Below are 17,003 nucleotides of genomic sequence, written 5' to 3'. Positions count from 1 at the left end.
GCCCACTACACAACTAGGCTATATGGTACTAATCTTATGGGAGAACCATCTTATATGCGGTTGTTGACTGAAATGTCGTTGTGCAGTGCCTGACTGTATAACAGACGACTGTGATGAAGAAAACACTCATGGCATTTAAAGTGACTCTTAAGCCATTTCTCAAGAAGTAACAGAAGCCTGAAGTTCTGCACCTTCCTCATTAAAATTGAGTCATTAAATAATTGGAAAAGTAATAGAGAAGATCTCATTAAAATGTTTCTATTAGAAGATAAAACAGATATTATAGCAAAAGAAATATATATATATTGGAGAGAAGTCAAGTCTCACTCATTAAGTAGTAGATAATAACAACAACAAACAAACACATAGAGACAGAGATTGGATTGGTGGTTACCAGAGGGGAAGGGGGGAGGGAGGAAGGCAAAAGGGGTAAGTAGGCACATGTGAGTGGTGATGGGGTTGTAATTAGTATTTGGGTGGTGAACATGATGTAATCTATGCAGAAATAGAAGTATAATGATGTACACCTGAAATTTATGCAATGTTATAAACCAATGTTACTGCAATAAACAAACAAAAAAAAGAAATATATATATATATTTACATTTATTTATGCCAAAAAAGAATTTGAGGTGGCTTAGAGAAATAAAAATACTCGAGTTCAAAAAAACTTTTTTTAATTTCAATAAAGTACCCATAGAATGTCTAATTTTAAAAAATAAAAGTTCGGGGCCAGCCCAGTGGCGCAAGTGGTTAAGTGTGCACGCTCCACTGCAGCGGCCCAGGGTTCGCCGGTTTGGATTCCAGGCACACACCGACACACTGCTTGTCAGGCCACACTGTGGCGGCGTCCCAAATAAAGTGGAGGAAGATGGGCACGGATGTTAGCCCAGGGCCAGTCTTCCTCAGCAAAAGAAAGAGGAGGATGGGCAGATGTTAGCTCAGGGCTGATCTTCCTCACACACACAGAAAAATAGAAGTTCCTACTGGAACTACTGAAGTGAATTGGCCCTCATGGTAACTATTTTGTTCATTTCACGTTACCTAGCTCCAAAAAGAATAGGAGGCAACATGCACAAGGCATAATAAGATAAGAAATAAGTGAACAATGGAAGAGCAAGGATAGAAGGGAAAAGGAAGAGATAGATAGTAAGGTTAATAACTCAAAATACATTATTTGAATTTCTATGCCAAAGGTGGACCAAAAATGAGCTTCCTAGCAGCAAAGAGAAAAGTACAATCAATTTCACAATTCATGGAATCCATGAGTTAAAAATAAACAAATTGTTCTGGAAAGGCAAACCTGTTTCAGTTATTGAGGTATCCAAGTTATCTGTCTCATGGGTCCTTATAAGAAGATCCCACTAATTAAATTCATGATAGAAAGATGTTTATTTTCCGTCAACATGGATGTGAATACTCTAGTCTTACAGAAGTCAAATGTATACATATTTGTGAAGTGGAGGGGGTGCAAGAAATCAAAGATAGGTATATTTATGCACCAAAGATAGATCTCCATACACAAGTCAAAGTGGACAGTTGTTTTTAAAGTTTTTTTTTTCAGGTACAGAATGATATTTAATTAATGTTAGTACTACTTACTAACATTCAAAATAAATAAATAATATAGATACAAGAAGAGTTCAAATAAAATTCCAAAGAATCCTTTAAACAATTAAGAATTCATATATTTTTATTTTTTTAAATAGAAGGTAAAAGAAATGGCCACAAACTGATAATGGTTAGTGTTCTTTCCTATATCAAGAAAAAAAGAGTTAATTAGCTTGTCTATTTAACAATCAGAGCAATGAGAAACAACTTGGTAAATGTGATTTTATTTTCTCTTTTATCTATCTATCTACATATCTATATCTATACACACACACACACACACACACACACACACACACACACACACAGAGATGCATACTCCAGGGAGTTGAGAGCTAGAAATAATTTCAAACGAAGAGTATTTATTTGGAACAGAGATAAAACAAAATCTTCATTAGTCATCCTGCCTACTACCTCTTATACCATGCAACTATTACGTTAAGGTCTTCCTGGTAAAGGAATCTGAAATCCACACACTATAGAAAAACAAAAGCAAACAAAAGCAAAAACAACTTTGCAGTTTTCATCATTCCTGTACAGTGACAGCAGTGTATATAAACTATAGATCAAATACACTCTTTGTTCATATGGCTTATCAATGTTTGAAATGTTCAAGCTAAACTATTTTTTTCTCCTTTTCCCTTTCCCCTTTCTCCTCCTTCTTCCTTTCTTTCTTCTTGTTTTTTATCATCAAACAACAGAGAGAGTTGAGAAAAAATAAGGCATTAGACAGCACTGACTATATAACCCATACATACGAGGCACTTCAAAATGATTTCTTCAATAGCAACAAAATGAAACAAAGTGATAGGACATGGTACTAAGTGAGCTATAAAGAGAAGTAAAAAAAATTGCGCAATTGGAAATAATCTAAGAGTGTACAATTTGAAGAGTGTTTGGGTGGAATACAGGACAGGGTCTAGGTTTTGAAATTTTATGTTCAATCTTTTTTTTGTTTTTTATCCACTACAAAACCTTTCCAACTATAAATTTAGCTTCCTCCATTTTGCATGCTAATGGGATTTACACTTGCTAATATAAAATTCTTGAAAATTTTAGTAGATACATTGTTAACTCAAGGCCTACACATAGAAAAAAGCCAGGAGTCAATTTTTTTTCATGATGCTGGTTTACTAGACAAATGGCACATTTACCTGTAATTCCCAGCATGTAAGGTGATAGCATACTTATTTGATATCATGCAGGACTGTATGTATTTCAACATGTTATGTATCAGACACAGCATTCTGTGTATACAGCAAAGAAAATATTACAGCTCAGTGACTTTTTAAAAGATTTAAAAAATTGAACACTGTCATTTTAAATTCTTAGTATAACTAGTCTAATAAAATAAATTCATTTCTTCAAAGGACTGAAAACCATGAGTGATAACTCCATATAAACTTTGAAAAAGGGATAGTTTAATGTGGTTGCTCTTCATATGCTGCATGTTTTGTTGCTTATATTCCTCTGTGTCCAAGTGAATGTGTTGATATTAGACTAAAGAATCACAAGAACAGGATACATGATTTTTCTAAATACTAAGTATCATGCCAGACTCAGGAAATGTCTGCTTATAAGCAAGATAATGGAATATAGAAATTGACATCTATCTAGAGTGGAACTAAGTTTGACCTTCTAGGATTACTTTACCACTCTTTTCATATAGAAAATAGCTCAGTTTTCTCAGACCTATTATCTCAAAGAACAGAAAAATTGAAAGAGTAAAAGATGGAAGTTATCAACAGCAGAAACAAAAAGAAATTATATAATACATCTTCAACAGATTATACTTCTAATAACTTAATCAAAGTACTTTATGGAAATAAAGTAATCTAAAAGAACAAATCTCTTGCATTATTATGAATAAATGTAATTTTCCTTGAATTCATTTACATCAAAGATAGGACTGCTGATGAGTCATATGTATAAAAAACAAAACAAGTTTAAATCATATTAAATTCTTACCTACTGGACGATTACAAAGGTAATGCCGAAGACTGACATTGCCTAACTGATCTGGCGTCACTCGGTCCACTTGAAGACAGATTTCCGTATCTTCCCCTCGGATGTCAATTTCCCCATTAACACCAGTAATTTTAAACACCACAACTGACATCTAATAATGATTGCATAAATAATATTAGTATACCAAGTGATTCAAAACAAAATTCAAGAAATAATACAGCAAACTACTATAACCCCTAAAAATACAATTGTGACCTAATACACCTAAAATATACTTGCGATCAACAGAACATGGTTATTATATTATAGTGACAAACTTCAGCTTCCTTTCTTCCTATTCAGTCAAGAGAAGAATTTTTTTAGGTCATAAAAATTAAATTATATGAAATTTCCATGAGAAATTACTTTCACTAAAAGCTGAACACATTTTCTAAGTCCTCCATAAGAATACTTCACTGGATGAGAAGGGCTTAAAACAAAATCAATAACATGTTTCTTTTGTAGAAAGCCCTTCACAAGAACTACCATTCTTACCATCAAACTTTTTCAAGTGCATCTATATGGAAATAAAGGTCAAAAAATAAAAGATAAGATGGAAAAAAGAAAGAACCTCTTCTCCTCTATACAAAAAGAAAACAAACCAAATTAAGAAAAGTGAAATTCAGAGAAAAACAATTCAGTGAGAGGGAAGGAAGACTTTTCAAGAGTAGAAAGAACCAAGTGAATCCCCACCATCTAAGTCAACTCATTTTATATATTAATATCTTAAAATCTGTACATATTGAATATGAGATAAAGTTGGTGGATTTCCCTTCATAGCATCTCCCTGAAATGATTACCAGGTCATTATGATTTTCTTGAGCACCCTCTGAATTTGTACTGATGGCATCTGGAGAGGTTTCACCATAATTCTTTAGGTTTGCACTGGCATTTGCACTCTCTGCTGGGCTCTGGTAATTTGTAGTTGAGTTCTTTTCAATACCTAAAATAATCGAAAAATAAACTAACAAATTAAAATCAGTTTTACGCATGATCCAAGAACATTACATTTATCTAACCAAAATGGACTATCCCTTCAACTCTTTCTCAAGCATAACACTGTTTAACAGACAATAAGCAAAGAAAAATTACATTGTGGTTAGTCAGAAAATAATAAGAAATAAATTCCCACAATAAAATGTTAGCGATACCAAAGCCCTAAACTTAGTATGAAAAGAAATCTACCACAGCTGACCAGAGCCTGTGTCCTCCTCATTGCAGGTGCAGTGCTGGTATAACTAGCAGGTTCCTGGTCAGCCAGCTTCGCCCTCCTCTAAGCTATCCGACATTGAATAGTCCCAGTCTGACCACTTCATTTCCCTTTTCAGTATCCTACAGTAAACTCCAGTTATCTTCTACATGAAGTTTATGTCACTATTATCAATGTGATCATTCTCTATCTTTATCTACCTGACTTAATGTGCTGTAATTCAATACTTCTCAAACTCTCTGTGGTAAAAGACAATTCTTAAAAAATTTTGTGTCTATCACAGATCAATACTTTTTGAAAATATCATAAAAATGGATTCCTATAAAAATTAGATTAGAAAAGCCAGATATACAAAACACAGCCTCAATTTTTTTACCATGATATTTACCATTATATAAACAGCTTCTAACCCAGTGCCTGGCAACGGAGTAGGTGCTCAATAAATTATCTATTGAATCAATGAATAAACAATTTTTAGGGCTATGGAAGATGCATATAAATACAATTGTGGTAAGAGAAGATGATAAACTCCCATTTCACAGGGAGTTCCTAACAGGGGTTAAGAAGCCTTCCCTGATAAAATAATATTTAAACTAAAATAAAAGGAAACAAAAAGAGCATTCTAGGCACAGACACAAAGACTGAGGTGAAAAAGTTTGTCACAGTGAATAAACAGAGAGAAAGACTGAAATATACTATAGTACATATGACATGTAGTAAGCACACGGGAAAACAGTAGAAACGGTAAGCTGGGGCCATATTACACAGAGCATTGTCAGTAACATTAAGGTTTTTAAACTTAATAGCCTTATAGCAATGAGAAGTTATCAGGATTAAAATGGAGATTGACATGATAGTATTTACATTTTTAAAAGAGTATTCTGCCTATGGAATGAAGAATGAACTGGCAATTGACAAGCATAGAAGTGGGGAGACTAGTTAGGAGCCTGTGGTGGAGTGGTAATCCAGCTATGTGTTTGTTCATAAATATGTATATATATTCACAATTATGTATACATACATATGTATACATATTCAAAACTATGTATATATACATATGTATATGTGTTATCTGTTTCTATACATATGTGTGTGTGCATATAAAATCATTACAGTTCAGGAGAACTAGGAATACACAGTCACATATCATTTAAATGTTGCATACAAAATCAACGCTCTTATATTTTTCAAGATCCTAAAAATAGTCTACTGCTGGAATCTAAGACAGTAATTAGAAATGCAGACAAAAATTTATGAACAATGATATTAATTAAAGCATTTTTATAACCATAAAAACCTATAAGCAATCTCCAATATCGGGGAAATGATTAAAAGGTTATGGTACATTCTTATGACAATTTAATAGACTTTAAAAATATTTTCAAAAGAGTTTAAATAATATTAGAAAATGCTTACAGGTGATTAAAAAGCAGGCTAAAAAACCATATATGTAGTATGACACCAAATACACATATATATGAATATATACATACCAACTCATAAAATAAACGACAATTGATATATTTAGATTGTGGGACTTTTGGGTTATTTTATTTTCCAAATTGTAGTTGTCTGTATTTTCAGGTTTTCCACAATGAGTGGTAGTCACTTTTATTAATTATTTAATTTTTAGAAATAACAATAAGAAAATCACTGATGGTTTTTGAGACTAAGTAGGGATATTTTTTACAGGAATAATGTTTTGTTTTTTTGTGTGAGGCGATCAGCCCTGTGCTAACATCTGCCAATCCTCCTCTTTTTTTTGCCGAGGAAGACTGGCCCTGGGCTAACATCCATGCCCATCTTCCTCCACTTTATATGGGACGCCACCACAGCGTGGCTTGCCAAGCAGTGCGTCGGTGCACGCCCGGGGTCCGAACCGGCGAACCCCAGGCCGCCGCAGCAGAGCGTTTGCACTTAACCGCTTGCGCCACCGGGCCGGCCCAGGAATAATGTTTTTGAAGTATATTTTGATCATAGAACAGAAATCTGTTAAGGTAGGATTTTAAACCATAAAGGTGGCAGGGGAATTAGGCAATAGAGCTATGTGTGAATCTAGAACAGATTTTTTATGACCCATATCAGTACCTCCTCTACATTTAACCGGTAGAGTATGCTGGAAAGGAGACTGCTATGCATTGCCTATAATGGGGTTAGATTAGGGCTTTCTGTTTACATATAGCAATCATTTCCCAAGTCTGGAGGCTAGTATAGCATACTGGTTGGTTAAAAGCTAAGGCTCTTGAGTCAGATTAGCTGAGTCCCAAATCTGCCTCTATTACTTCCTGACTGTATACTAATTTCTCTAAGCTTCAGTTTCTGAAGCTAAGAGCCTTTCCTTACCTAAGCTGTTTTCAACTGTATCAATAGGCTTATTACCCTTTATACACAAAGTAATTCACATTTGCCTCTGGTCTCTTGAGCTTCAGTGTCTGTGGCAACTATTCTCTGGCTATGGCCCATGCTTTTTATTCCTGTTCACAAAGTCCCCAATGCCTTAGTGATGGGGATACATCTAATACTAACTCATTCCTAGTGGTCTTTACTGAAGCGCTGGTTGCTTCTGAATAAAATGAGGGAATCATGTAGTTCCATCATACATAATCACGTATGTGAGAGAACCCTGGTTATGGGAAACAGTAGATCCAGTCTGGGAAAATTCCAGTCATAGGACCACATAACTGAGAATTCACCACACAAATTAAACCCACCTAATCAAAATTCCAGATAGAGGAGTCTCTGTGATAAAGGCTAGTAGCCTTAATATTGTCTACTTTATGATCTAAATGACAGGGTATACAAATAATTGCTGGATGTCAGCCATAAAAAGGAAGGAGTAGTTCGTTAAAAGAAGCAATGGAACAACCATTAGAAAGTTAGGTACCATGCTCTTTGTATTGTGTGTGTATGTATATAAAAATAAGTCTTTTTTGAGCTGTAATTAATTGTTGAACATAACTAAAAATACTTAAACACCACTTCTAAGATTTGTATATATATATATATAATATGAATTCTTAAACTGTACTGCTTTACCTTTTTCCAAAAATATATGACTATCACTTCCATCACTTTCTAACAACTGTTCTTCCAATATCATGCTGTCAAGTGAAATGGTATCCAATGAGGTTTGTGAGGAGCTTCTTTTCATGTTCTTATTGGAAACACAGAATGGAGCCAGATTGGGTGGGCAATGTTCCTTAGGCTTTCCACTGTTAACAACAAAATTATTAGAAAATCATCACACATATGGAAAAGAATTCTTTCTAAAAAATACTTCTAATAAAATAAAAACACAGCTGTCCCCCCTTATTCGTGGGGGAGACATTCCCAGACCCCCACTGGATGCCTAAAACCATGGATAGTACCGAACCTCATATATACTACCTTTTTTCCTATACATACATGCATACCTATGAAAAAGTTTAATTTGTATATTACGCACAGTAAGAGATTAACAACAATAACTAGTAATAAAATAGAACCATTTTAACAATATACAGATGGTCCCTGACTTATGATGGTCCAACAACGATTCTTCAACTTTACAATGGTGTGAAAGTGGTAAGCATTCAGCAGAAACTGTAATTTGAATTTTGATCTTCACCCAGGCTAGTGATATGTGGTACGATACTCTCTCATGATGCTGAGCAGTGGCAGCCAAGTCACAGGTCCCAGTAAGCCACGCGGTCAACTGCGAGGGTAAACAACTGATACACTTACAACCATTTTACAACCCATACAACCATTCTGTTTTTCATTTTCAGTACAGTATTCAATAAATTACATGAGATATTCAATAACACTTTATTATAAAATAGGCTTTGTCTTAGATGATTTTGCCCAACTGTAGGCTAATGTAAGTCTTCTGAGCACATTTAAGGTAGGCTAGACTAAGCTATGATGTTCAGCAGGCTAGATGTATTAAATGCATTTTTGACAACGATATTTTTAACTTAGGGTGAGTTAACGGGATGTTAACTCCACCATAAGTCAAGGAAGATATGTACTGTAATAAAACCTACCGTAGATCTTAGCAACCTCAGCATATGATTTTTTTTTTCTATTCTTAAATCGAGAACTTTCTCTTTTCACTAAAGGAAGTACTTTATAGCTTCTCTTTGGCATATGTGAATTGCCAGCATCACTACTCTTGTGCTTTGGGGCTATTATTAAGTAAAATAAGGGTTACCTGAACACAAGCACTGCAACACCTCGACAGTTGATCTGATAACTGAGACGGCTACTAAGTGACTAATGAGTAGGATGGATACAGCATGGATATGTTGGACAAAGGGATGATTCACATCCCGGGCAGGACGGAGTGGGAGGGCTCGAGATTTCATCATGCTACTCAGAGCAGTATGTAATTTAAAACTTATAAATTATTTCTGGAATTTTTCATTTAATATTTTCAGACTACGATTTTACTGTGGGTAACTGAAACCTCAGACAGTGAAACTGTGGATAATGGGGAACTACTGTACATATATGGTATCCACAAGTTTTTAAATTATATTTTATAAGCTCAAAGTGTTTTCATATTTTGAAAAACCTACTCTTCCATGTGTTAACTCTAACAATGGCATATTTTGTCATGAGGTTCTCTGTCCAAAAACAAAATACACTCACATGCACACATATACACAGCGAAACAAAAACCCCTCAAATTCCAATAGTATGTTGTTTACCTTAATGATGACTGTGATTTAAGTGTTCTAACTGTGGGTGCTTCTTCTTTACTAATTTCCAGGTTCTCAAAGAGTGAAGCTGTTTCTGGAAGCAAATCTTCAGCTTTAAAGATCAACTCTATGGTTTCATTTCCTTTACTAGTTAAACTATTTGAAAGTATGTTTTGATTACCATCATTATCAAATGATAGCACACTTGAATCTTCTCTGTAGTTTAAGACACTATTCAAATCTGTATAAGATGAATCCTTTTTGTCACTTGTTTCTGATCCAATTTCTCCTGAGCCACTTTTGCAAACAATTCCACTACTTTCATCTTCACTTATTTTCCCTAAACTTTTACCTGATAAATAATCCAGAAAAGAAATACCTTTTTGCAGATTTGTATCACTAGCTGATTTGAAAAGCAAGGGATCCTTCAAAGGGACATGGCTAAGGTCAACACTCATAGATCTGTTGTCTGACATATCATTAACAGTTACACTTCTAATTTGATTTATACTACTAACTTTTCTTTTTGAAGACAAAAATTCTGCATTTTCTGTAGGCAAATAATCAGGAACAATTGGGCTCACACTTGCAGAAACAGGAGACTTAAGAGTATTTGCTTGATCTACTGGATGTAGCAAAAGAGCCACTTCTGCACTTTTAAGTAAAATTCCAATGCAAACGGATGTCTGACTAGCAGGATTGCCAGTCACAGCTTCTACATCTTTCCTTAAGTTCTCTGAAAGCAGAATAAGTGACTCATGGAGAAAAAGCAGGAACAGATACTGGTAGTGATTGATCTGCATACTAACATGTTTATGAATGTGAACCAGGACATGAATATCTGCATCTGATGACGAAGAGGAAAATCTTAAAAATGTATCTGAAGGTTTCTGACTACCATTTGTCAATGGCTCCGACTCTGTACTATAATATTCCTTCAAGAGCTTTTTCCGCTTCAATCGGCCAGTCAGATCACTAGATTCACTTTGTGATGTATTTAGAGATACTCGATTACAGGTCTGCAGCTCTTTTTGTGACACTGCATACTTTGTCGGTTGACAAATCCAGATGGAAAGAGGGAAAGAGTCTACAAAATTTACTGGTCGTCCTTTTCCACTTTTCATCCCTTCATAATCTATCCAAAATTGAGAAAAGTAGACAGCCCAAACATCCGTGGCAGCAGCAGTTTTAAGAGTGTGTTTATTCAACTTGGGAATAATATTTCCTTTATAAACTTCATGCATTTTGGTATCTTGTTCATGAGCATGTCTCTGGAAGATTGGATGCAGAAGATTAAAATTGTCACCAGATTTGGGGAAGCTAGTATATGTTTTACTGAAAAAGTCACAATCTTTGAAGTCTTGAAACAAAGCTTCTAGATCAGAATGTCGACAGTTTGGACAGTGCCTTGTATTTGTAGCAATCATTTCAGAACTCTGAATGGAAATTGCATGCGGTTGATCTTGATGACATTCAGATTTCATTTCAGAAGGAATGACAAACTAGAAGAGAAAAAACATTCATCTAGTCTAACTTACAAATCCATACATCTAGAATATAAAACAAAGAACATGACTGACTTCAGGAATTCTTTTTCACATTTCCCCCCAAAATACTAACTCTCTCTCCCCAAATCTTTTTATTAAATTGAGTCGAAGGGACTTAAATGATTAACCACTAAGAAAACAACAACTTAAAAAAACAAACATAGGGGCCGGCCCCATGTCGTAGCAGTTAAGCGCGCGAGCTCTGCTGCTGGCGGCCCGGGTTCAGATCCTGGGCGCACACCAATGCACCACTTGTCAGGCCATGCTGTGGCAGCGTCCCATATAAAGTGGAGGAAGATGGGTACGGATGTTAGCCCAAGACCAGTCTTCCTCAACAAAAAAAGAGGAGGATTGGCATGGATGTTAGCTCAGGGCTGATCTTCCTCACACACACACAAAAAAAACAAAAACCAAAAAACATAAATAACGAATAAAGTACATAACATACATAAATATATTTGCATACAATATATCACAAAATAAAAAGAACAAAATTGAATTAAATGAGCATTACTAAATGCTTACTATGCCCTGAGTACATATAAGAAAGTGCCAACTTTGGAAAAGGGAATTTTTTTGTTAGGATATTTTAAATCAAATTGACTTGGAGGATGACTGGATGAGTAAACAGAATGACTGAACAGATGTCATTAGAATCATTTTTCTGGGAGAGAACTATTAAGAAAATAACCGTAAGAGGATACATCAAACTATTTACTAAAATAATTTTCCAGAGATAATTAACCTCAGTCCTCAAAATACTGACATTAGAGTTCAAAAGTAACTGGTTTTAAAACTGTTCATACTCAGAAAATGTAAAGATCATTATATAATTGTGTCTTAAATTAAAATTGTAAATGCTTTAAAATGTGTCCCTTTATATTGAATCTTGTAAGATCTCTGAGATCTTTAAAACATTTCTGCAATGCAATTGGTGAGTATTATGAATCTCATTTTACAGAGAAGAAATTAATGGTATATAAGTTGAGTCTACCAGCAACAGATCTAGAAAATGCAATTTCCATCCATGCACAAGTCTTCTTCTATTTACTCTACTACACTAGCTGTTTTTTTAAAAACACTTCCTTCCTTGAAAGTTTAAATATCCACGGAATTCAGATTATCAACTACTTGGCTGTAATAAAAACCAACTTTCTACTATCTTTGGATATTAGTAACGAATCAATGTGAACAAATAAAACCCAGATATCACTCAAAAGCTTCACTGTATTATTTACCCTTCTTAAAAGAAAAATTTTATGAGCTCTGGTAAGAAATAGGAAAAAATGACTGATTTGTATTTGAGCACTCATCTTAAATTCTGGAAATTATAATGCTGTTAACTTTTCTTCTGTAAAAATGATTTTGTTCTCACAGCCACTTGTTTATATGGTACCTTTAGCATTAAGCCATCAATTCGAATATCAACATGCTCATCAGATTTTGAATTGTCATTCAACTTGTATACAGCCATAAATTGATTAAGACTCTGTTTTAAATCCAACAGAAATTGATTTAACCATAGAATACTTCTTTCATCCACAGTAAACTGTAGTGCATTCAGCTGGCTATAAAGGTTGGGAGATGGAACTGTGGAGAAAAAAATTTAAAACAGATTTTTAATGAACAGATAATTCTAAATCTTCCCTGAGAACAGAAAAGACATTTGTAACAAGTGTTATTCTTCCTTAATTAAGATAAAAAGTTTTTGAGATGTTATTTGCAAAATTAAAGTGACATGTGTGGATGATTGCAAACATTCACATAGACAAAAAACATTTTTCTATGCTTCACTAACTGAAAAATATACAGTTTAATCTAAAACAAAATGTATAAATAGGAATCACCATTTAGATTTCTTTTCCTAATGTTATAGCACCACAAAGCACCAAGAAGCAAAACTTCAAAATATCTTACCTTCTTGATGAAGTATCACATCAAAGTTGTGGTCCTTAAATATATTTTTCTGTAAAGACTTTTACTACCTGAATCTTAATCTGAATCCTCTAAAATGAGAGAAACAAGGGGGTCAGCCTGGTGGCGCAAGCAGTTAAGTGCACACGCTCTGCTGCGGCAGCCCAGGGTTCGCCGGTTCAGATCCCGGGCGTGCACCGACGCACCGCTTGCAAAGCCATGCTGTGGTGGTGTCCCATATAAAGTAGAGGAAGATGGGCACAGATGTGAGCCCAGAGCCAGTCTTCCTCAGCAAAAAAGAGGAGGACTGGCATCAGATGTTAGCTCAGGGCTGGTCTTCCTCACAAAAAAATAAAATAAATAAAATAAAATAAAATATAAAATAATAAAATAAAAAATAAAATAAATAAATAAAATAAAATATAAAATGAGAGAAACAAGTCTAATGACTAATTTCTTATGAAAGTCGTAAGCTAGGCAGATCTCCTTGAAAGAAGGGACCATACAGTTTTATTTTTAATCCTAAGCCTAGAATAGTGCTTGGTGTAAAGTAAAAACTCAAGCATCTCTTGAATAATGAAATGAATACGCTCTTTTTCATAGCTCCCCAAAATATTAGAATGCTTAGGGGTTGAATAAAATGTTTTTGTGCTAATTTATATTAAACTATTTATAATTAGAGCACACATCACTTCCTGAAATCCACATATATTTGTATCATAAAAGCCATTATCCTTTTCAGAGTATCTTGATGAAGAAATCTTTTATTCTAAAAATTCAGACGTATTTCTATCAAAGCAAAAAGTAGGCATATCTAGAACTTTTAGACTACATTAATTTAATGAAAATAAATCCAAGGTGTGGGATAAAGCATTGTAACAATGTCCTAAAAAGGATTTTTTTTTGCTTTCATTCATTCATTCATTCATTCACTTTCTTTCAGCATAGATTCATTGAATGCCCACTATATTTTGTGTATTGCTTTAAGCACAAAAAACAAATAAATATGGCATGGTTCCTTTCCTTAAAAAGTTCAGAGACTATTACATGAGACAGACATGAAAGTAGAAAAATTGTAGCTCAAGTCCAACAGAGACATCCAATTAGGATGTAGAAGTGCTTGTCTTCAAGAATAGCAAGGAAGTGGGATACTGAGATCATGTCACACTCTGGAAGAGAAGGAAGGATAGGGAATCTCAATGCACAGACTGAGTGATGAAGGCAGTCACAGAGACGACTAGAGAGCAAATGTAGTCTCCAAGGCTAGAGCACGAGAGAAAGAAGAGTGCTGACTGCACATCTGGGACAAAGGAAGAAACCTGGTGCACTAAGCATTAGAAAGATCTATGTTCTAACACAGGTCTCCTTAGGAAATAGATTATTATGTAGCTATTAAAGATATTTAAAATGAACTTGCAGGTAAAAGTTCTCATCACAAGAAAAAAAATTCTGTAACTAGGTATAAATAGGAAGTTATGGTGATGAATGTTAACTAGACTTATTGCAGTGATCATTTCACAATATTTACAAATATCCAATCATTATGTTGTATACCTCAAACTAATATAATGTTGTATGTCAATTATACCTCAATTAAAAAAAAATGAACTTGTAGAAACCAGAAATATGCTCATATGATTAAGAGAAAAGGATAGGATATGAATCAAACATGTAAAAGAAACACATATATTAAAATACAGGACTAGCAACACTATACTTACTGTTAAGATCTGAACTGTGTCCCCTCAGAATTGATATGCTAAAGTTCTAACCCCCAGTACCTCAGAATGTGACTGTATTTGGAGATAGGGCTTTTAAACAGGCAATTATGGTAAAAGTGAGTTCATATGGGTGGGCTCTAGTCCAATATGACAAGCATCAGAAGAGGAGGACGTTAGGAAACAGATACACACAAAGACAATGTGAGAAGACAGTCATCTACAGGCCACGTAGAGAGGTCTCTGAGAAAACAACCCTGCCAACGCTTCGATCTAGGACTTCTAGCCTCCAGAGCTGTGAGGAAATAAATTTCTGTTGTTTAAACCATCCAGTCTGCGGTACTTTGTTATGACAGTCCCAGCAAACTATATGTGAGTATAGTAGCACTATAAGTGCTACACTTATACGTGAGCAGAAGTTTTCTCTAAATTGTAGGCTCACGGGCAATTTTTTATTTTTGGCATTTTCTTTTTTTTTAATATAATGAACATATATTACATTTACAATTGTAAAAAAAGTTACATATATATATTTTTAAGTTGGATCGCTTAAGAGAGAGATGAAACATGAGGAATGAAAATGGATCCCTGTACACGGGGATTCAATATACATCTTCTTTACTTTTGCATGTTTGAAAGTTTCCATAATAAAAAGTTAATTAAAAACAGTTAAACACAGCCTAGCAATTCCACTCCTAGGTATCCAGGGGGCTAGGGTTTAAATTGCTTATATTTTTATTAGAAAAAATGTATAGATTACAAAATGGCATTATAATTCCTTTGGCACACATTAACAAAACTGATAGAAATAAACCTAGATTAGTAGTCAGAAATCCTGGAAACTAGTTTTCACTCTGAAGAAAAATTACTAGTTCAATGATGCATTACTTAAGGAAAACAATTATTTGGGGTGGGAGGGCTGGAAACAATGGAATTATCCAATTACAGATGAATGGCTGAGAATACCCCAGGAACACCGTGTAATATAGTGGGGGGAAGAAAAAAACAATGAATTTCGATTCAAAAGACTCATGCTTGAGTTTCAGCTGTGCCATTTTACTCTTTTATATAAGGTGCTGAAAAATGTCTTAACCTGTTTTAATTTTCTCATCATTTTAGTCAGGAAGGTAGGAAAACAAATGCGAAATACACAAAAGACGGTTGAAAAGCATGAAGACAGTGAAGATTAGATCCCAAAAGTTTGGCACAAATGAGGATTAAAACGATAAAATAGTTCAACATCTGTTTCTCCAAATTCCAGGCTACTTTCTTTTTATTTAACAACAAAGGCGTGAGCATTAGAAATTCCCTTTGAAACTAGAAACCTATATTAAGTCAATATTAAACAAATGGTTAAGTAGATCAAAGTATTTTGGAGTTCCACTTTTTTTTTTTTTTTGTGATGATCAGCCTTGAGCTAACATCCATACTAATCCTCCTCTTTTTGCTGAGGAAGACTGGCTCTGAGCTAACATCTATTGCCAATCCTCCTCCTTTTTTATTCCCCCAAAGCCCCAGTAGATAGATGTATGTCATAGCTGCACATCCTTCTAGTTGCTGTACGTGGGACGTGGACGCAGCATGGCCAGAGAAGCGGTGCGTCGTGTGCGCCTGGGATCTGAACCCGGGCCGCCAGCAGCGGAGCACGCGCACTCAACTGCTAAGCAATAGGGCCGGCCCCTGGAGTTCCACTTTTAAAGAGAGGACATAAAATTTTTTTCTCCAATAACATAACCTATTTCATTTCAACACTTTTTCTCAGCTATAATTTTCAACCAAAATAATGAAAAAGGTACCACATAAACAAATGCAAATTTTAGTTTGAAGAATTCCTGGATGAACTGAGATAACAGAATTTTAATACTCAAAAAACACAAACGTATAATCATTTTAACTTTAGGAAGCCAAAGTAGCTTACAAATAAAAAATTCATGTAATTTAATTTTTCTAACTAAAGACAGGAGCCAAAAGCTGTCCAAGGTACACACCTGGGCTTTAAAAACTAGCCCCCCAAATTCCTTATAGCTAAAAGAATAACTTCACTATTCATTTTTCAATGAATTATAGTGAAATATAAATGGAGTTTTGATATAGTGAAGTGAAATATAAATGGCGTTTTACCAAAGGGGAAAAAATGACGTTGTTTTACAAATAACCTCACTTTCATTCATTCTTTCATTTAACAAACAGCTACTAAGCACAAAAATGAGTTAAACCTCAGGAATAAAATGAAGCATGAATACTACATGATTCTTGACAACACGGATGCTAACAAGCTAGTGAGGAAAAAGAACATATGAACAAATAAGAATGT

The 17,003-nt window shown here is 34.6% G+C and overlaps 1 protein-coding gene across 1 annotated transcript in view; it reads right to left on the bottom strand.

The window, feature by feature from the left end:
• The window catches only part of BLTP3B (bridge-like lipid transfer protein family member 3B), an 89,429-nt gene that overhangs the window by 17,708 nt on the left and 54,718 nt on the right, over positions 1 to 17,003 (bottom strand). The window contains exons 13-17 of the mRNA XM_058568585.1: positions 12,454 to 12,647; positions 9,520 to 11,012; positions 7,865 to 8,040; positions 4,419 to 4,561; positions 3,580 to 3,730 (exon numbers count right to left, since the gene is read on the bottom strand). Coding sequence (XP_058424568.1) covers positions 3,580 to 3,730; positions 4,419 to 4,561; positions 7,865 to 8,040; positions 9,520 to 11,012; positions 12,454 to 12,647 — 2,157 coding nt within the window. The remainder of the gene's footprint in view (positions 1 to 3,579; positions 3,731 to 4,418; positions 4,562 to 7,864; positions 8,041 to 9,519; positions 11,013 to 12,453; positions 12,648 to 17,003) is intronic.

This window comes from Diceros bicornis, chromosome 25, assembly GCF_020826845.1.
Source record: "Diceros bicornis minor isolate mBicDic1 chromosome 25, mDicBic1.mat.cur, whole genome shotgun sequence".
Taxonomy (NCBI): domain Eukaryota; kingdom Metazoa; phylum Chordata; class Mammalia; order Perissodactyla; family Rhinocerotidae; genus Diceros; species Diceros bicornis.
The sequence above is the reverse complement of the archived record's forward strand: the minus strand, read 5'-3'. Positions and strand labels throughout refer to the sequence as shown.